Source organism: Tenrec ecaudatus, chromosome 11, assembly GCF_050624435.1.
Source record: "Tenrec ecaudatus isolate mTenEca1 chromosome 11, mTenEca1.hap1, whole genome shotgun sequence".
Taxonomy (NCBI): Eukaryota; Metazoa; Chordata; class Mammalia; order Afrosoricida; family Tenrecidae; genus Tenrec; species Tenrec ecaudatus.
The window spans coordinates 71,958,097-71,979,046 of record NC_134540.1 but is presented as its reverse complement, the minus strand read 5'-3'; the positions used below and the strand labels follow the sequence as shown (position 1 = coordinate 71,979,046).

At 52.0% G+C, this 20,950-nt stretch overlaps 1 protein-coding gene across 9 annotated transcripts in view; it reads right to left on the bottom strand.

The window, feature by feature from the left end:
• Positions 1–20,950, bottom strand: part of INPP4A (inositol polyphosphate-4-phosphatase type I A) — a 133,787-nt gene that overhangs the window by 50,585 nt on the left and 62,252 nt on the right. For all 9 annotated transcript variants that reach the window (XM_075563198.1, XM_075563199.1, XM_075563196.1 and 6 more), the window contains exons 2-3: positions 2,089–2,159; positions 421–631 (exon numbers count right to left, since the gene is read on the bottom strand). In XM_075563198.1, coding sequence (XP_075419313.1) covers positions 421–631; positions 2,089–2,136 — 259 coding nt within the window. In that variant the 5' untranslated portion in view covers positions 2,137–2,159. The remainder of the gene's footprint in view (positions 1–420; positions 632–2,088; positions 2,160–20,950) is intronic.

Here is a 20,950-nt window from a genome sequence, read left to right as displayed (position 1 = left end):
TGCTTTTGAACTGCTGACCTTGGACTTAGCAGCCCAATGAGGAACCCACTGTATCACCAAGGCTCTCTTCCTACTACCCCCCTACCCCCCCCCACCACCATCATTGAAAACCTGCTATAGAAAGTGATTTCCTCATTTTCTAATACTTTGCCTTCTGATTTGTAAGCATCTTGGGCCCCTAAGCCAAATGCCCCCTCCTCCTCAGGCCCCCACTCTCCTACTGGGGAGTGCTTTGATCACAGCCGGGGCACCAGGCTGACACGTGCAAGGGATCCTCTCACGTATCTCCTAACAGACAACTGGAGGCGTCCATCCCAGCTAGATCCTAGGCCTGATCGTGCCGTGCCAGGGCACCCACCAGCCTGAAACAGTCACTGCCACAAGGCCACGGAGTGGGGCCTGCCCGTGGAGAGCTCCTACCTGCCAGGGACAGGCCCAGCATGTCAGCTGCCACATCGATGGTGGATGCCCGCTGCATCATGGAGCGGGGCCTGGCGCCATGGCGGGGGCTGTGCTCTCTTGCTGTCATGATGTCATTGGTGGAGATGTGCTTCTTGTACTTGGGCCTGACCACGCCCGAGTCCCAGGGAAGTGCAGTCACCAGGCCCTCTTCCCTATGACGGCAGCAGCCCTGAGCAAGAAGAGCAGCGCTGGTTAGAGGCCATGTGAATGGCCAGCCCAGAGACAAGGTGCTCTCAGGGGAAGCGCCCATGACCTCACACAGGCAAGGCGCTGCGAAGGCTGGGTCCTCTGGTGGGAGAGGAGCCAGGTATGGCGCCTGCTGGTCTCAAGCCCTTCTCTCCTTGGGGCCCACAAGGGCGTCACGCCCTCTACAAGGAAAACATGCACATCTGAAAGGAAGGTTGACACACAATCATGAAACAGGCTTGTTGACATTTCCTCGTGTGTCCCGCTCTACCTCTGTGCTTCACAGATCCTTTCCATTTTTCAGTCAGTTCTCGGCAACCCCCTCTTGGAAGAGGCAAGGGCTACGCAAAGACACTTGCCAGCCTCTGGGAGGCTAAGTCAACAGGGCTGAACCTTGGAGAGAGACCAAGGCCACACCTCCGACATGCTCCTCTCCTTGAAGGAGCTCTGCAGACTTCACACGTGCCCTGGCCTCTGCTCCCTTTCCGGCGAACCATGCACTCTGGCCATCTGTCCTGACTCAGTGCTTGTCCTAAGAGCGTCTCGCAAAGTGCGGGAGCTGGACGACCGCCATCTGAGTCAGCCACAGCACTGCCACAGCACACCGTGCTCCATGTGGTAGGTGTGGGAAACAGAAAGGTTACTCCCCAGGTTGCCCCCACCATATGCGACGCCAAACCTAAGATGCTGCTTGCTAACACGTGGTCAATGGCTATGCACTTGGAGGTCAGCTGCTTAGTTATCTCCCTGAGGGTTATCAGCCATCTAGAGCAGTCAGACCCTATTGTCTGCCCCACCCTAAGTGGGGCCCACTACCTGCTGATAAGAACAGTGGAGTGCTCCCCTGAAGGAAACCCAAAGACAAGGTCAAGCCAACTCAAGGAGGATCAAGGTTAGGCTGCCATCTTGACCTTAGAGTCCACCCATCTTGTTCCATGTACACCCCTAGCTCATGCCCCTCCTGTCACACGTATGCCTATTGTACAGCCCTACCTGTTTACGTATGTGGTTACCTATAAGTAGGGGGCTTGCACGTCCCCTAAGTGTACATAAGCGGTGATTGGAAATATATTCGCTCTCTCTGCGCACATCTGACTGCTGAGATCATAGCATGCCTTCTCTTGTCTGATGTCTCTTTAATTTTACCCCTCAGTTACACAGCCGCCCATTGGCCCTGTTCGATTATGGGGGCTGGTACCTCACAGGTTAGGAAGCAAGAAGTGAGTGCCTAATTTTCCCGGCCCTCTAAGTGACAATTCTGGGTGTCCCGGAAAGGAGCTCACCTTTAAGAGCTGAGCTTATTTGGCCAAGCAATAAGCCTGGTTTAAGACAGCCCTCTCAAAGGCCTCCTTTGTGTCCAGAGACACACCCCAGTCCCCCCTCCCCCGAATGTCAACACCTCTGTGGCCAAAGGCCCCACGTGAATGCACAGTCACTTACTGGGCATGCTTGTTCTTGGACCTGTAGAGACCCGTGGCCGGTCCTCATAGAAGCACTTCCAAACCCATCATCTGAAAACAGACAGACACACACTGGTCAGCACAGAGTTCCTGATACGTTCAGGACATCATTTCAGTGTGGCAAAGCCAAGAGACCTCCATGTTCACTGACACTCCCAGCCTCATGCTGTTGGCTAGAGTCCAAAGGGAGATTTCACTGAGGGCCCCGCGAAGGATGGAGACAGAGAACACATTCCTCCGGGAGTGACCTGTTGAGAACCTCTGGGCCACTTCTAAAAGGCCAGGAGGGCAGCTGGGGTCTGGCTTAGTTCAAGTCCAGGATTTTCTGCTCACACCTACAGGCCTTGGAAGAAGCTACTGACCCACAAAAGGTGTGTGCTCTTCGGTTCTTCTTTGGGGATCACTTGTACCCATCCCACAAGGGCAGAGGGCTCCGAACACCCCCCCCCCCCCAGGGCACCACACTCCAAAGGTCCTGCCTCGTCCCTAGGTGCCTTCATGCAAACAGAGCACCCTTGGGCCAGCAGGGCTGTGGGGCTGTCAGGCAGACCTCAGGAGCCTTCTGAAACAGCAGGGCAGCAAGAGCAGTTCACTCAGCCCCTTGGGTAGCCTCAGTTTCCCTGGCTGGTTCTACCTCTTCCACTGCGAGCATCCAGGAACCTTCAGCCTGGGCAGCTCAGCCCCAGCTGGGAGGCACCGAGAAGACACCCAGGTAACGAGAAGACACCCAGGTAAAGATCCGCTGGCTTCTTGGCATCGGGAGGATTTACATGAAAACTATGTAATGCAAACAGTGAACAGGGTGGGGAAGCACTTTGCCATTAAGGTCACTTGTCACTAATGCCACACCAGTGTCTCACCAATGACTAAGAATCCAAGTGGCCAAGGATGGGAATTGATCAAAGATCCACACACGGTATACACATTAGAAAAGTGATTGAACCATTAGTAGTAACTTTGAAAGTAACACTATATACAACAGTATTCTCCTAAATTAATCCTCCAAATGAGGACGATTGTTCTTTCATTGGGAATACTCACCGCAAAAGAAATGGGGCAGGGCTCTCATACTGATGACAACACGTTGAAATGGTACAAGCATTCAGAAAGCAGTGGGCATTATTTATCAAAATTTTTCAGCACAAACAAGCCATTTCTTCTCTATGAGTCCCGGACATGGGACAGACTAGTGAACAGATGCTTGCTGTGATAAAACTTGAAACATCAAAATCTGGAAGCAATCTAAACTCTCGGGTGACAGGTGAGTATATTCCAGAAATTCCACAAGACACATTTATTATCTGGCTGTTAAAAAACGATTCTAATAAAGCCGGGGGCACCCGCAAGGCTCTCCAGCCTCATGAGTCACCGGAGAGATGCAAATTAAAGCCATGAGATGCCAATGCGCACCCACTCCGACAGCTAAAATGGAAAAGACAAGTAAGACCAAGTGCCGCGAGAATGTGGCCAGCTGTAACTCGGGTCCCTGGCTGGCGGCTGCGGATGCTGAGTAACCACCCTGGAAAACAGCGACATCTATTCCAGGGGAACACACACCTGCCCTAGAACACACAGGAGCAGTGGCACACCCTGGAGTTCACCGAAAGACGTGTCAAGAACATTCTGTCAAACTCCTAATGGTCAGAAATGGGAGGCCATGCGCATGCCCATCAAGAGGAGCAAGGGTGAAGCAACCTGGTGAAGCTCAGGATTAACCTCCAGGTGGGTGGGGGGCAGGGGAGCCAGCCACCCAAGGGCCCATGACAGACGCTTCCTTCGCATGACTTTCAAGTCAGGAGAAGGGCTGGCGGAAGGAAGTGGGAACTGCCTGGGCAGGGCAGAAAGAAGGCTGCCAGGGTGTGGCAATGTTCTGCCTAGTGTGATTTTTTAATCTGGGCGTTGGTCAGGAGTGGATTTGCTGTGTGAAAGCCCAGGACGCCGTACAGGACTAGTCTTTATAACTCAGTCGAGACTGCACTGCGTTCTCTGAGCAGCAACGCAAGCCTGGGGAGCCGTGGAGAGAGAAACGCTGGCAGTAGCTCTGCGTCCTGTGTGTTTCCCCGGGCGCTGCACCAGTGCTCTGGTTACAGCCATGTTTAAAGGGTTCGGCACCGGGAAATGAGCTCCTAGGAAGATTCCCGGAGACAGCGGCCACGTCTAAGGGTATGCTTAAGGGTAAGCAGTTTTCTTTCTTGGGGTGCTGGTCTCACCAAACATTGGCTTGAAGCCGAAGGGGGCACCTCCTGGATGCTGAATTTAGCTCAAGGAAGGCTCTCTCCCCTCCCCCACCGGTCTTTCCCCAAAGTGTCCCCAGTGTCCTCTCAGCCTGCCATGCTCATGGCTCAGTTAGTGGGGTGGCCAGTCACCTTCACCTGGGACAGTGGAGAGGCACCACTGGCCAGGGGCCCCATCCTGTAGCTCCACATCTGTCCGCCCCAGGGAAGCCCCCAGATCCACCACCCTCACTCCTTTCTCTTCTCCCCATGCAGGGTCCCTGACCAAGTAACTTCCCCTAAGGAAAGAGGCCATCCTTATGTGTGAAATGAGATTTCTGGGGCTAGAAATACTTAAAGGGGAACATCAGTGGGCTTTTTTAATGCAAGATAAGAGTTTACAAACTGGAGAAACTTTTGGGTCAAAGAGACCTCAGGAGTCATTTGTAGTTATACGGAGAGGGGGCGGGGAGATTAATTAGAATCTGCAATTTAAGCCATCAAGGCCCAGAACACGAAACCAATTTGCACAACTGAGCTTGATTTTCTTATTAATCTCATTAATTTAAGGATACTCGCCAAGGATTCCTGCTATTCCCAAGGTCCCTGTTCTTCCTCTCGGCCCGTTTGAAGACCAGAGCTCATTAAGGAGAAACATCAAAGCCAACAGAGGGTGTGGGAGAGTTATTAGGACCAGGGTGCTGCTTCGCTTCTATCTCTCTCTCTCTCTCTCTCTCTCTCTCTCTCTCTCTCTCTCTCTCTCTCTCTCTCTCTCTCTCTCTCTCTCTCTCTCTCTCTCTCTCTCTCTTTTCCTCTCTCAAAAAAGCAGCAGTGATATGTCATGAAACGAACTGCCTCAGTCCCTCACTCTGTGAGGGCCATGTGGCCCCTCCTGACAAGAGGGAGCCAGTCATCAAATTCCGGGCAAACCCAGAGGTTCCCTCCCGCTCACGCATGCCCCCTCGGGGAGATGGTGGCAGAGTGCAGCACAAGCAGGTGGCGATGGGTACGGCTGGTCGAACCGGTACACGAGATGGGTGAGGTTTGGCGACAGCTGTCCCAAGCTTCTCGGGGAACCAGTCTTGGGAGAGGCGTGCATGGGGGCTCTCCTGGGGAACCACGGAGTCTCAGACCTGAAAGAGGCACTGCAGCCTGGTACCCGCCAGCCAGGATAACTGCACCCTCGCCAGCTGCATGCACTGGAGTGCTTCTCGGGGTGACTTTCAAATAAGGAGCACACAGAAGCCGGGGCAGGCGACTTTTTCAAAATCACGCGGTGGTGAAGGCTGAACTTTCAGAGGCTACACAAAGCCACCAGGAGGCTGCTGCTGCCCCATGGCCACCACCGTGGGCGGCCAACGAACCCTCGCTGAGCTTCTAGGCTCCAAATGCGGGCTTCCCGAGGGAGAAAGTCAAAGGAAAGGCGTAAGTCTATCCGAGTCTGAATCATCCATCACTACGGGAGGCAGAAAGAGGAAGGATCTTCGCTCAAAACCCCAGAATCCACAAGAACCCCAACGACTGGTCAGTGAGGCGTCAAATCACTCACCAATTACTAATTACTAAGAATCATGCAATAACGACAGGTGGCACAAGCAGTCACCTGCTCAACTACGGGCCCAAAGATGGGCAGTGCTAACCCGCCCAGGGAAGCCGCTCAGAAGGTCGGCTGCCCGGCGGCTCTCGTGGACAAGCCTGCAGGACGCCGGCTCTGTCCTCACCCACGTGGAGGCCCCCGGTCAGAATCAGCTCGACAGCCGCTGGTGCCTTCTTTTTCTGTCTTTCACAGAGAGACAAACACCACCGTCCTGTCAACTGTCTGTCCTGTAAGCAGACCTCATCCCCCCCATGGCCTTTCTTACAAAGGACCCCGACCCAGGCTGAGTGGGTCTGTACCTTATGAGAACACACCTTCTCACACAGGGCTGTGGATTGGTTGCCCGGGCACAATATGTCTCCTAAGTGCCAAACTCAGCCTCCTGGCTTCTCCCACACGGCTCTGGGCGCGTGGCCCAAGCCTATACTCAGACCCAGTGTCCCCGCTGAGCGAGCACCCTCTTGGCCTCCCTGGCGGTGACTGTGGCATGTAGAGAGGGACTCACTCTCTCGAGCACCCTCCCAGTTCTGTGAAGCCGGGTGGCCAAGTGCTGGACAACTCAAAGTGACACAAAAGGGGAGCACCAGCCTCGAGCAGACGGGGCCCCACCTCCTCCCTCCCCGCACCTCCCCCGCCCACCGCACTCCTAGAAGATGCACTGAATAATTCCAAGGTCCTGGGGGACAGTGGGGTCACTGAATGTGAGGGAACTAGACCCCTGGGACTATGTGGAGCAGAGCCCTCCACCGCAAACCGGCCCTCCTCAATACAGCCCACGGTGCCCTTGACTTGAGCAGGAGCCAAAGCTTGTGGAGAGTTGGGGGTGTTGTTACAGAAGCCAGAGTTAGTTACTCTCTATTAAAAGATCATTTTACTGGGGACTCTTACAGCTCTTATAACAGTCCATAAATCAGCTGTATCAGGCATATTTGTACATATGCTGCCATCATTCTTTTCTAGACATTACATTTCTATCGAGCCCTTGGTATCAGCTCCTCCTTTCTCCCTCTCTCCCCACTAGTGTTAGTTATTCTAACTCATGCCTGGCACATGCCAGGCATTCAATTAATAATAATCTCACTAATGAGTCATGAATGAAAACTGAAACCTCAATCACCCGTTAACACTTACTGTACAATGCTTGGGGACGTCCACTGGACCAGCAGGCCCTCATTCATGACAAAGGAGCTCAGGTGGTGGAGAGGCTACCACGAGGCCCCTCAGGAGTGGGAAGACGATAAGCACCTCCAACACGTCCTCAACTTGTGGGGATCAATCACTGAATCTGGGGGAAGCAGATCACCAGGGACCCCTGGCTGATTGCAAACAGGCAACCTTTTGGTGAGCTGCTGCCAAGTACGTTAACTGTATTCACCCTGCTCAGAGAAAGCCTGTCCACAGGCCTGTTTCCTCCTTCCCCTTGGGGCCAGGGGCCCAGCTCTCCCCTGCTTCCTGCTTCCTGGGCCCACACGGGGCCTGGGAGAGAGAAGTGCAGGAAGGGACACCCCAAGAGGGCCTGCACAGCAGGGTGCTGCAAAGCCTCGGTTCATCCCTGTCAGCATCTGAGTGTCAGAAAATAACATGGGGTGGGGGAGCAGCCGTTGGCGGTCTGCTCACCTGCAGGCACAAACTCCAGCCTAGGCCTCTGCTGGGTTGACCCTGAGCGGAGGCATCCAATCTCTGACTTCCTCATTCCCCACTAGCCCTGTTCCCCTCATTCAATGAACCCCCATGCTCTGGCAACTGATTTGATGTAATACTTTCACCCCACACCAATGCTCAGCACCTCCAGACTCCTTCAACAGACACAAACATCCCTCTAAGCAACACGGTGTGGGTGTGAGCGTGAGGGGAGGGTGGGGAGAGCAGAAAAAGCCCCTAAGTTCAGGTCTCCTCTCTGCACTGATGGCCAGCTGTCCCAGTTCTCTTCCTCCCATTTCCTCAAAAGGGCCTGGGGGAGGGGTCTGACCCCTCTGACCAACTCTTAACTTCATCAGGGGAGGAAGCCAACCCCGCCCCCCACCCCCACCCCACCCCCGCCCATCCCCAGCACCCAAACAGCAGGTTTGGCGGAGCTCCTCATTCCAGCCTCTTGACGGGTTCTGACACCGTCCATCGCTCGCCCAGCACTCTATGTGCTGGGTTTGCGAATCCCTTGTAAGGACCACCAAGAACTCAGACAATACTCGCCAGTCTTAGGGAATTCACAGGTGACACTTCAGAACAAGGAATGGCCCAGAACACAGTCGCTGGGTCAGGACAGTCTAGTCTCCGATGTGCCTCTCCTTTGCCCCTGCCTCGGTCGTGTGACAGAGCTATGTAACTTGGTTGATACGTGCCCAGAGGGACCCTACTCCATCAGTAAGCCTCAGCCCAAAGGTACTCTGCTCTCTCACTCAGTGCATCGGTGAGCCTTGTGCCACTACGTGCCTAGAAACATCCTAGTCTGCCATCAAGCCTCTGCTCGATGGCATCTAGCTCTTTCACGGTGGGCCGGGAAGCAGGCACTGAGGTCTCCTGCTATCTCGGCGGCTCTTACTGCCCCTGGTATGACAGCAGCCAGGAGTCAGAATCGACTCGATGGCAGTGAGTTTGCTTTGGTTTAGTTTGCTGGGGGACAGGGATTCTGAGGTTTAAAGACTGCTCTGCTCCCGACGCTGCTTCTTGGCGGTAGTCAGGTTCCCTCTTCCCAGCCCTGGGATGGCCAAGCTGACCGATCCCCTTGTTAGGGTTCCTTGCATACCTTATTTTCACGGCACCACCCCAACGAGAGTATCATGCATTTCATTTGCATCGTTAGCAACCTGTCCAATCCCCTTGGTTAAGTCACAAGCACCTTATTTGCATAAACCCACTCACCATTTGGTGGGAGTCCAAGACCCTGGCTAGAAAGGCCCCACAGAAGCCATCCGTCTCACTGCATGGCCTCTCCCCTCCTCAGTCTGCCCCTCAGCCATCCTCCTACTGGCTCCAGCCAAGAAACACGGTCAGCGCAGTTCCTCCTGACGGCTCTGCTCTTCTTGCACACTTCCCAATCCCGGTCCAGATCACCGGCACTCCCGTGGGCTCTATCTTCCCCATTAGGACCCCACATGCTGCCCCAGTCTGAGGCCCCACTGTCCATGGACACGGCTCCAGGGATACCTGTGGGCACTTCCAGCAGTTTCCTCACTTGCTCCAGCGCCCGACACCTTACAGGTTAGTTAGCACCAGCCACAGCTGCCAGTGCCCTTCCCACCCTTGAGGCCTTTAAGCCCTTCCTGAACTGCAGCTCCTCCTCCTCCTGTCTCCAGGGACAGCCGCAAGCTCCTCACCTGTGCTCATCTGCGAACCACCGACCTGCCCTGCCCTGCGGGGACTTTCTCGAAAAACTAGTCTGAAAGTAAGTCTCCTTGAAAGGGGGGAGTGGGGGCTTTACAATGTCTGTGCTGGCAACCCAGGTGCCAAACCAGTCTGAGGGGTGAGAAAGACGTGTCAATGAATGAGGAACCGCAGCTGGGGAAGTGCCCGGAGCAGCTGTAGGTTCGGGAAGGAGGGTCCTGTGGCCTGCACCACCTCCCCCCTCCACCCCCCACTCCCAGACCCGGTAACATGCCCTCACACATCTCACACTTCAGCCACATCTTCTTAACCACCTATCCTTTCTTCATGCTCTGTCTTCTCTGGGAGCAGACAATTTCTTCGACTAACAGCCGAGGGCTGACTGTGCACTGGGACCTGGGGTACAGGCAGGCTTGTGCTCCGGAAGCGCATCACAGGAAACAACGCAAACATAAAGGGGTGGGCAGTCTGAGGGCTGCACTGGGGTAGGCCAAACTTCCTCTGGAATCTTCTACTGGGGGATGGCTTGGCCTGCTGCTGTCCTCCTCCCAGTCAGGGACACCTGGGAGCTAGAATGAGGGATGCTCGAGGCTCTAGAAGGCGTGGGTTCATCTAGGGTTCCTGTGTCACCCCTCTTACACCAAGCACGGGGCTCCCCTGTAACTGGACACTCACAGTGTTTCCCAGAATACCGCAGCAAGCAGATAATAAACACACTGTTTGGCCCTCGACAGTCCATTAGAGAGCTGCCCGTGCAGGCCTTGAAACAAAGCACACCAGTGTGACACCATTCACACCGACCCAAGTCTGGTTGCTTGTCCCCCGGTCCATTCAGCCACTAGAGCCCCAACACAATTCACTGTCAGTTTGCCTGGACGCTGGCCAGGAGGGCCTGCCCGGGTAATGTCTGCTCTTAAAAGGACCCCAGAAGTCTCCAAATCGGGGTGGAAAGGGAGTGGGGAAATAACCAGGCTTTGTCAGCTCCCCCCGCAGTGAAACCCTGCAGTGTCCCGGGGAGGGGGTGCAAACACTGAAATGATGAGGAAGCCACTCCCCCATCTCTGACTCCCTGGGGATTCACTGCCATCCCGGCCAACACACCACACCTAACAGCCAGGAAAACCCAAGCGGACGCACTTAAGCAGAAAGGCAGGGTTCTGGGACGGCTTACCAAACTTGTGCGGAAACCTGGTGGATCTGGCCCAGGGACTCCCGTGTGGGCAGCACTGGTGACTTTCTTCTAAGCTGCCCCCTGCTTATCCACGTCATCCTCCCCCGCCCCCTACAAATCACCCAGCCCCCACGGTGAACCTCACAGAAGTCAATAGTCCTCACTCTCCATCCCCTGGCTTCACCGCCTACGGGGCTGAGCTGGTAGACTCCCTCCCTCTCCAAGTGCCCAGCTCCCTCTGGAGGAGGGACTCAGCTCAGACCAGGGGCCTCCGGAGACTGGAGATTAAAGTCAAGCTGTAACGTGGCTGCCCCCAACCCCCACCCCCCAGCCTCATTCCCACAAAGGAGCTGAGGAGGGAGATACAGCTGAGTGGAATCGCCTCATTTCACCACAACGTGAGTAGCCAGTGGACAGGCCCCTAGAGAAGAAAAAGGTAAAGAGCACCTCTTACTGAATATGTAAATTCTTATTCTATTCCATGTACAGGGAGCCCTGGTGGCGTTGTGGTTACTTGTTGGGCTGCGATCCGAAAGGTCAGCAGTTCAAATCCACTAGCTACTCTTCGGGAGAAAAGATGAGGCTTTCTACACCCATCATGAGCTACAGTCTGGGAAACTCACAGGGGCCGTTCTACCCTGTCCTATAGGGTCACCGTGACTCAGAATTGACTCGATGGTAGGGAGTTCGTAGTTGTTGTGTTTAGTCAATATGTGCAGATCTCACACAGAGAAACTCCTTTGCTTAGGGTTCTTCACTGCCAACAGAAGTCCCACAGGAGTGGACTCGGGTTTCCAGCCATCCATGTGACAGACGGGCTGGTTTACAGGGATATAACCCGCAGCTGAACGGCCCTGGCTGACGGAAAGGCATCCCCTCCTCCACACCCCCCAGAAGTGGCCGCCCTAGCTTCCACCCGCACCTCCTTGCTCCAAACAAGATGGCTCCCAGCCGCCACCTGAGGCAGGCGGGTTCTCAAGTAGGCACTGGGCGCTACACCTCCCACGTCTGTGGACAGGGCGCCAGAGACACCCAAGGGCAGAACACTCCAACAGGCTGTGTTTCTGCTGTGAGTAAAATCAAGGGGGAAACAAAAACAGGCAAAACATGGCTTGTCAGGTAAAAATGCAAGACTGACGCGGCCGGCTGCCTTTCATGCATGCCTTGCAGGAGAGTTGGGGGCCAATCCACGATGGGGCTTGTGCCGCCCACCGCACGTGCGGTTTCCGATTCTACTCCTCCCAGCCATCATTCCTCCCTTGGTCTTCATAGCAGGTGTTTCTCTGGGATCCATCGATGTCTATTGCTGCTTCATGTAAACGGTCAAGCTTTTTATGACGTTTCCAACTCACGAGGGAGGATGGAGAGAGGAGGCGAGCAAGAGCGCCCATGGCCAAGAGGGGCACTCCCCTCCTCCCTCCCCGGGCTCCCCAGCAGAGCTGCCTTGAGGAGAGATCCCTGCAGGTGGAGGCAGCCCTGGTGGAAGCAGCAGTGGCACTGTTTTGCAGCGCCTCCACACCCCGTGGCTCACGCAGTCCTCCCGCCTGCACTCTCGGGCGGGGAGGGATGGCACCTCCCACTGGACAAGCCAGGAACCAGTAGGACAATGGCCACGTCGCCACGGACGTGAGGTCCCCACCGAGTCCAAGGGTCTTTCCAATATGGGAAACAGAGCACAGGGGACATTATTTCAAGCTACTGGAATGCTAATAAAAGGCAGGGTAGGGGGAAGGTGGGGAGAGGGAGGGAGGGAGAGGGAACCTATCTCAATGATGGACACATAACCACCCCTCACCCCACCCCCAGGGAGACAAACACAGACACCACAGGGAAAGGGAGACAGCGGTCGGTATACGATACGAAAATAATAATAATGTATCATTTATCAAGGGGTCACGAGGGTGGTGGGGGAGAGAGGGAAAAGGAAGGGCTGTGATTAAAGGTTCACTAGAAAGTAACTGTCTAGAAAATGATGATGGCAACATCTGTACAAATACACTCGACACAACTGATGTGTGGACTGTTGTAAGAGTCCTAAGAGCCCCCAATGAAATGATCTTTTAATTTTTTTAAAAATAGGCACCATCTGATGAGATGTTTTAAAATACTTTTAGATATATTTTACTTTTATAATGTTTACTGGAATTTAATTCCCTCCCTCAGTTTTCAGGGTCTCCTGCGGGGAAAAAAGAATCAGACTCAAGACACTAAATATTTCCCTCTCTGTTCTTGCTGACGTTCGTTAAGAGTGGCCCCTTGAGGCTACTTAGTCTCTGACTCTGCCCAGTTCTCAGGTTAAGCAACACCACGCTCACCCCATGTTCCGGGGGGGAAACGGGTTTCCCTAACGATGGCAGAGAGAGACGTTCAGGATGAAGAACAACTTTTTCCCTTTTTAAAATCATGCGTTACTTCCTTTTCCTATGGCGAAACTAAAGTTCTTGCAAAAAAATATCGTGAATCTTTTCATCTCGAATATTCCAGCATATTTATTAAGCACAGGGCGTATGTGAACAGGGTAGGTGGACGGAAACCGGGCCACTGCCCACCTCGCCTCGCAGGAAAGTAAAGCCCCCAGAAGGTCTGTGTTCCGGATGGTGAAGATGGCATTGCTGCGAACACTGCCCGGCGGACCTCATTTTCTCGCGGTTCGTTTAACTGTGCTCCGCAGACACTGTGTGTTTTTACGGGGGTGAGAAGGTTTGGGGCGGCCCTAGGGGGTACAAGTGAGCCTGCTGGCACCGCTTTCCCAACAGTAAGTGCTGACTTCCTGTCTCTGCGCCACAGGTTGGTAATTTTCCACATCCTTCAAAGCTTGTTCAAAATCCGCAAACTCACTGCCGACTCACAGCGACCCTGCAGGACGGGACAGCACTGCCCAGTGGGTTTGTGGGACTGTAACTCTTTCCAGGAGGAGAAAGCTCCATCTTTCTCCCTCGGAGCCGCTGGTGGCTTCGAACCGCTGAACTTGCAGATCGCAGCCCAATGAATCATCACTATGATTCTCCTTTCAGAATGCTACCACACCCTTAACAGACGCCAGTCTAGTGTAGCCAGAACCTGCGTGCACTGAGAAACTGAGACATTTGCGCGGCTCATTTTATCGCCGTCTTCACTGTATTGCAGTGGTCTGTGGCTCAACTCACAATACCCCTGCAGGCCTTATCAATGGTGAGTGGAAAGAGAGGCCAAAAACCACCCTCCACCCGGAATCAGCGGCTATGACGCAGGCCTGGGTTTCCATGGAGACACGCTGATGCTCCTGAGGCACAGGCTCCTCTGCTGTGCTTTGCAAGAGTCCCGTGTTTGTAATTCCCTCCCCCTTCCTGTTCCCAACAGCTTCCATTCATTCACTAGGCCATCCTGGGCTCCAGGATGTGGACGGTGCTTAAGAAACAGTTGCACACTGTCCCCAACAATGTCACTGTGGCCTTTGGTGTGCCACTATCTGCCACAATCCAAAACAAAGCGTGCACCCTCACATCACACCCTCTTTGGGGTTCACCAAGGAAAACACCACGGGAGGTGAACCAGCTTAAGCACTGGGAGGCAGTGGCCAGGCTGGGGGAGGGGAGGACAGAACACTTCGATCGAGGGGTGGGGCGATGCTGCTCCAAAGTCCCAGGAACTTCTCACTGAGCCTAGATGCCAAGTGGACAACTGGAAGAGGGGCTGGGCCCCCCCCCCCCAGCTCCCAGGGAGTGGGGGCAGCAGGAGTCCTCTCCAGGCTGGGTGCTGTAGATGGCCTTTTCAGGCTGGGAAGCAGCATGCTCTGATTGTGTCCGGATGGCCTTCCATTCACTCCGTACTGGCACCCGTGGTGCTGGCACCCCCTGGGCACAAGTACAAAGGCAGCCAGCCCCTGGCCGGCCCTGCCCCTCCACTGCGCTCCCGCCCCGCCATTCTCCGCACTCAGGCGCAGTGAGCAGGGGCACGTAGGCTCCAAGAGGGACGTCCAGGTTCCTTCCACGCCCCAGGCCAGGGGCTGTTTCCTGAAAACTCTGTTTCAGAGGACGAGAGGTGAGGGTGGGGTGTCCTGTTTGTTTTTAATAATCACTCAGAAAGCTTTTTTCAAATTCCCAAGTATCCAAGTTAGCTTCATATATAAATGTGGAAAACTTCTGGGTAGCAACAAGAGTCCCAAAAAGCCTTTAAAGTCCTAAGTGGCAACCTGCTATCGAGGTGACCCTGATGGGGCAGCACTGCTCCGGAGGGTTCCGAGACGGAACCGCCTTTTCCCGGGCGTAAGACGCCTGCACCGTGGATCAATGAAAATGCCGGGAAAACAAAGCTATTTGGGGAACAAGGCACTCAGTCAGGAGGCTGGGGACATGCCCGAGGCCTCCGCGTGGGCAGCACCCGATCGGCTCTGTTTTTAGCTGCTGCACCAGGAAAAGTGGCCATCCTCTGCCTAGCTGGGGAGCATAAAGCGGGTCACATGGTTGGCATGCTCTGGGGCGTGGAGGGTCCTGGCAAGGCGGCATATGGTCTGCTTTACTTCAGTTGTAAGACTGGAATATGGGGCTAGCCCATCACTGCCGGTGGACACGTGAACAGGGCTCTGAAAGGGCTCCCGTGCATGTGTTCTCATGAGAAATGAAGAAAGGCCGTCCTGGTGTTCATGGAAGACATCTCTAGGAAGAGAGACCTTTTACTTCAGCTACTCAGTTATGTTGCTTGTTGTCGTTTTTTGTTTGTTTGTTTGTTTTAGTTAGTTGTTTTGTTTGTAACCTCTCTCAAGAGGTGGCAGGGCTGAGACAGGTCATCCAGCACTTGCGCAGAACACCTGGGAGGCTAACAGCCAGGTGGAGCACTGTCCTCCTCGGTCATCCAATGGGTCCAAAAGACCCGCCCAGGCTGGAGGGGTCAGAACCCCTGCCACTCAGACTTTCCCTCCCAGGGAGAGGGGCTCTGCTCACAGCTGGGGAGGCCCTTTGGGGTTCTCTCATGCGGCGGGAGAGGCACAAGGTAGCAGCAAAGAAGAAAACTCAGGGTGCAGTACGGTGATTTTAGAAAGAGCTGTGGGCAGTGACTCTGAAGTCCATACACTTGCCCAGACATCAGGTGCTGCTAAGTTTCCACTAGTGCTGGGGCAACTGGGGGGGGGGGGGGGGGCGGGGGGTGAACTAGGATGAGAGAAGCACCAACTGAGAGGCAGTGCCCTTCTGAACCACAGTAACATCGCCTTCCTTCACATCTGCTCTGAGAGGAACAGGAGCCCCGGGGCTAAGTGGTTACACGCTGGGCAGCTAGCCGCAAGGTCAGCAGTTTGAAACCACCAGCTGCTTCATGGGCAGAAGACAGGGCTTGCTACTCCCATAAAGACGCACATCTGAGAAACCCACAGGGGCTAGCTCTACTCTGCCCTGCAGGGTCGCTATGAGTTGGTATCTAGTTTTTTGTTTTGTTTTAATGTCAATAAATCATTTTATCGGGGGTTCTTACACCTCTTATAACTAGCCATAGATCAATTGTGTCAAGTACATTTGTACATATTTTGCCATCATCGTTTCTAAAACATTTTCTTTCTACTTGGGCCCTCGGAATCAGCTCTTCTTTTTCCCCCTCCCTCCTTCACCCTCCCACCCTTGTGAACCCTTGATAATTTATACATTATTTTAATATTTAACATGATCCACTGTCTCCCTTTACTCACATGTCTGGTGTTCGTCAACTCTGGGGTGGGGGTGGGGGGTTGTATGTTGATCATTGCAATCAGTTCCCCCTTTCCCCCCCACCTTCACCCTTCCCTCACTGTATCACACTCTCATTATTGTTCCTGAGGGGTTTATCTGTCCTGGATTCTATGTGTCGAGAGCTCTTATCTGTACCAGTGTACATGCTCTGGTTTAGCCGGATTTGTAAGGTAGAATTGGGTCATGATAGTAAGGTGGAGGAAGCATGAAAGAACTAGAGGAATGCTGTGTGTTTCCTCGGTGCTATACTGCACTCTGGTTGGCTTGTCCCTTCCTTGTGATCTTTCTGTGAGGGGATGTCCAATTGTCTACTGATGGGCTTTGGGGCTCCATTCTGAGCCCCACATTCACATCGAAATGGCTGCTTGTTTGGGGTCATCTGGGTATCGAGTTTTACTGTGAGATGAACCAGGTAGCAATGGGCCGAAAGCCACTCTAGGACCCATGCTGGGGGAATGCTTCTGCCCCCAACTGGCAATCCTGGTGGTGTGGTCTGAGACACTCCCCACAGGACTGCCCTCAAGAATCTGCAGTCGGTCAGCTTGTTCAGTCAGTCACTGGTTCAGCAGGTGTTGAGCCAGGCATTCCTATAAGATGCACTCAGAAGTCAGAAAAAGTCCCTGCCTTGACAGACCCAACAGAGGAGATGGAGCAAGACGTCTAAACAAGGCAATGCCAGAGAATATGAAATACACACCCCTGCTGAGCAGGAAGGGAGGAAGAAGCCTTCCAGCTGGTGAAACATGATCCACTTGAGAACTACTACTTTAAAAGGTCAGGGGACACTTCAGGGACAAGCTTTCATTCACAGAACAGTAAAGTTTGGTGGTCCCAGAGACAGAGAATGACCTGAAGAGCAAGGTCAGGATCAGTTCTGGGGAGTAGCTCATACCAGACCATAGAGTGTGGGCTTCAGCTTGTAGACAATAAGGTCCTTCTAAGGATCTTAAGTGCTCAATAAAATCTGGAAAATCTTGGTACTCTCTTAGAACTCTCCTACGAACCTTTTGAAGGCAAACCATTTGCTCACTTGGTGCAGATCAGTGAAGACTCACTCCCAATCTGCACAGAGAGCAATGCGCATCACTCTTCACCTGCAGAATAAAGATGGCATCCACCAGGTCAGCGAGGCAAGCATTCCAACCAACATACAAGGTGCACTGGAGGGGGCCAATCTAGAGACTTTGTCAGATACACTACACTGACCCCCTAGAGAGAAGATTTAAAGAGCCAGATAGAGATGACATACAGGCAGGTGATGTGAAACAGATGCAGATAGCAGCCCAGGAACCCTGAGCACCAAAAGGAGGGATAAAGGATTGAATGAAACACCACCTGGAAGGAGAATTGAACAAACATGGCAGCCGAGGGGAGACATGGAGGGGGCTGAGGAACTCTCCTGGCTCATCTTGAGACAGAGCCGGTAGCAATCTGGATGAGGCACCCAGGAAGGCAACTTCACGGTGTCCCAGGTGAGAAACCTACAGGCACATCTGGAGGGAAGCAACATGAGCAAAACAAAACTTCGATCTAAGAAAGGAAGGCACAGGAAGAAAGAAAGAGCTCCAGGGATCCTGGCATCCACAGAGCAGGGAGGGAGGGAGGATCAGACACCCGCAGGGGTCTTTTAAAAGTACATGGAAAGAAACTGGGATTTTCCTAACGAAGCACACTTGTAGAAGTGAACCAATGGAAGAAAGGATCAGCAAAACAGAGGACAAACCCCTTGACGCAAAGTTTACAGAGAAACAATCTACAGAACGAATGAATAAAAACAAAGAAAGCCTAAGAAAGGTTAAGCAAGGCGCTATCAAGAGGAATCATCTAGTCCTGATTGGAAACCCAGACAGGGGGACACAAATAAAACCACATGGAGAAATGTTGAAGATCTGCTGACATAAAATGTCCCTAGGTGTGGGAGGAGGCCAGACGCTCACAGGCATCCTCCCTGAGGGCCTGTGAGTTGCCAGACTGCAATGGGCCCCACTCCCTGCTGTTAAAGACATTGGACGCCTGCAGACATCTATTTGCTTCCAGTAGGTGGGGTTTACACCCTACTGATAATGGTTCCTATGGAGATCTAGGGAATAGGGCAAAGTTAAGCTGCTACCCTAAACCTAGGATCTGCCCATCTTGTCACATGTATAACCCCAATCCCTCCCTTCCTATTGCGTATATGTCCCTAGACCACCACCCACTCTCATTACTGTATTACCTATAGGACAGCCCCTTCCAGTGACGTATGTCCTCACCTGTAATTAGGGGGCTTGCATGTCCCCAGAGAATATAAAAGGCCTGGGCTAGCATTAAATCTCACTCTCTCCCTCCACGTGGACCAGCAAGTGGGGCAGAGGTGAGCATACTACCATGGAACGTGTCTGACTCCCATTTATTTCAATACTTCCCTTATATCTCTCATGCTCTCTATAACTCTGCTATGATCTTTACTTTTTATCGCTGTACAATTGCGCCTACCAGACCCGTAATGATGTGTTAGGGGCTGGCTTCCCCTGACACCTAGGCTCATGAAAGATCAAAATATTTCCATTCATAGAGGATAGACCCCCATAAGAAGGTCACCAAAATCAAATGAAGGCAGATCAAAATCAAACTCACAAAGACAGCATTCTGAACGCAGCTCATGAGAAATGAAACATTACCAACAAAGGGGCACCAATAAAACTAGGCTCTGACTTCTTGGCAGAAACTGCCAGATGGGGAATAAAGCATTAGGATGGAATATATGAGGGAGTTTCAAAGTTTGTGGGAAAATGGAATTAAAAGATAATGGAATTGCCTCACAGAATTTCTGGAGCCTCCTCATCTATCCTAGAAGATAAAAATGTCTAACAAGCCCGGCTATCAAAAGAGATAGTGACTGGGGTCTTAAAGGCTTGAAGATAAACAAGCGGCCATCTAGCTCAGAAGCAACAAAGTCCACATGGAAGAACACACCAGCCTGTGTGAACGAGTGGTCCCAAAGGGATCAGTTACCAGGCATCAAAGAACAAAAAATCATATCATTGACTGCACACCTCCATGATAGGATCGCTGAAGACAAATGGGTGCATAAGCAAATGTGGTGAAGAAAGCTGATGGTGCCCGGCTATCAAAAGAGATAGTGTCTGGGGTCTTAAAGGCTTGAAGGTGAACAAGCGGCCATCTAGCTCAGAAGCAAATAAGCCCACATGGAAGAAGCACACCGGCCAGTGCGATCACGAGGTGCCCAAGGAACCAGGTATAAGGCATCATGCAAAAAAAAAAAAAAAAAGATATAAGTGTGTGTATGTATGTGTATATATGTGTATATGTATATATGTATGTATATATATGTATATATATATCATATTAAATGAAGGGGGAAGTGCAGAGTGGAGACCCAAGGCCCAAGTGTCGGCCAATGGAGATCCCCTCATAGAGGGGTTTAGGAGAGGAGATGGGTTAATTAGGGTGTGAGGTAGTATCGATGAAGAACACAGCTTTCCCCCGGATCCTGGATGCTTCCTCCCCCCAACTACCATGATCCGAATTCTACCTTGCAGGGCTGGATAGGACAGAGGCTGTACACTGGTGCATATGAGGGTTGGAGGTACAGGGAATCCAGGGTGGATGATACCTTCAGGACCAAGGGTGTGAGGGACGATGCTGGGAGAGTGGAGGGTGAGTGGGTTGGAAAGGGGGAAGTGATTACAAGGATCCACATGTGACCTCTTCCCTGGGAGAGGGACAGCAGAGAAGGGGGGAAGGGAGACTCCGGATAGGGCAAGATATGACAAAACAACGATGTATAAATCACCAAGGGCATATGAGGGAGGGGGGAATGGGGAGGGAGGGAAAAAAAAAAAAGAGGACCTGATGCAAGGGGCTTAAGTGGAGAGCAAATGCCTTGAGAATGATTGGGGCAGGGAATGTATGGATGTGCTTTATACAATTGATGTATGTATATGTATGGATTGTGGTAAGAGTTGTATGAGTCCCTAATAAAATGTAAAAGAAGAAAAGAGAAAAAATGATTAGGGCAAAGACTGTATAGATGTGCTTTATACAATTGATGTATGTATATGTATGAACTGTGAAAAGAATTGTACGAGCCCCAATAAATTGTTAAAATTAAAAAAAATGTCTAACAAAGGCTCATACATCCAGCAACATTGTCTCTAAAATGTAATCATGAAATTAGGGCATTCACAGATAATCAGAAATTAAAGAATGTCGCGGGGAGTGGGGAGAGAGGGGAAAATGAGGAGCTGATGCCAGGGGCTTCAGTGGAGAGCAAATGCTTTGAGAATGATGAGGACAATGAATGTACAAATGTGCTTTACACAATTGATGTATGTGTGGATTATGATAAGAGTTATATGAGCCTCTAATAATATTATTTTTTAAATATACTAAAAAAATTAAAGGAATGTCTAAAACCCAATTGTATTAAAGAGTCCCTCTAAGAGAGAACCAACAGCATTACACAGCAGCCTGAGATTAAAACATGCGACAGCATCATCTGGATAAAGACCTCTCAGAATACATTAACACTACATGACTGGAGAAACAAAAATTTTCACCTGTAATCAATGGCAACTTTAAAACAAAAAGGGGAAATAAAAGGTACAGAAATAGAATTTTCATATGGAGAGGAAGTAAGGTTATATCAAGAAATAACAGATTGTTTTGCATTTAAAAAGATAAAATGCTTAACCTAATCAGAAAGAAAAATAAGCCTGCACACATAGAGTTAAAACATTTTTTTAAAAGATCCCATAGCCACAAAACCAGCAAAAACAAAGAAAATGAAAGGAAAATCCATAAACACAATAACTCGGCACAGAAAGGTAAACAGAACAAAT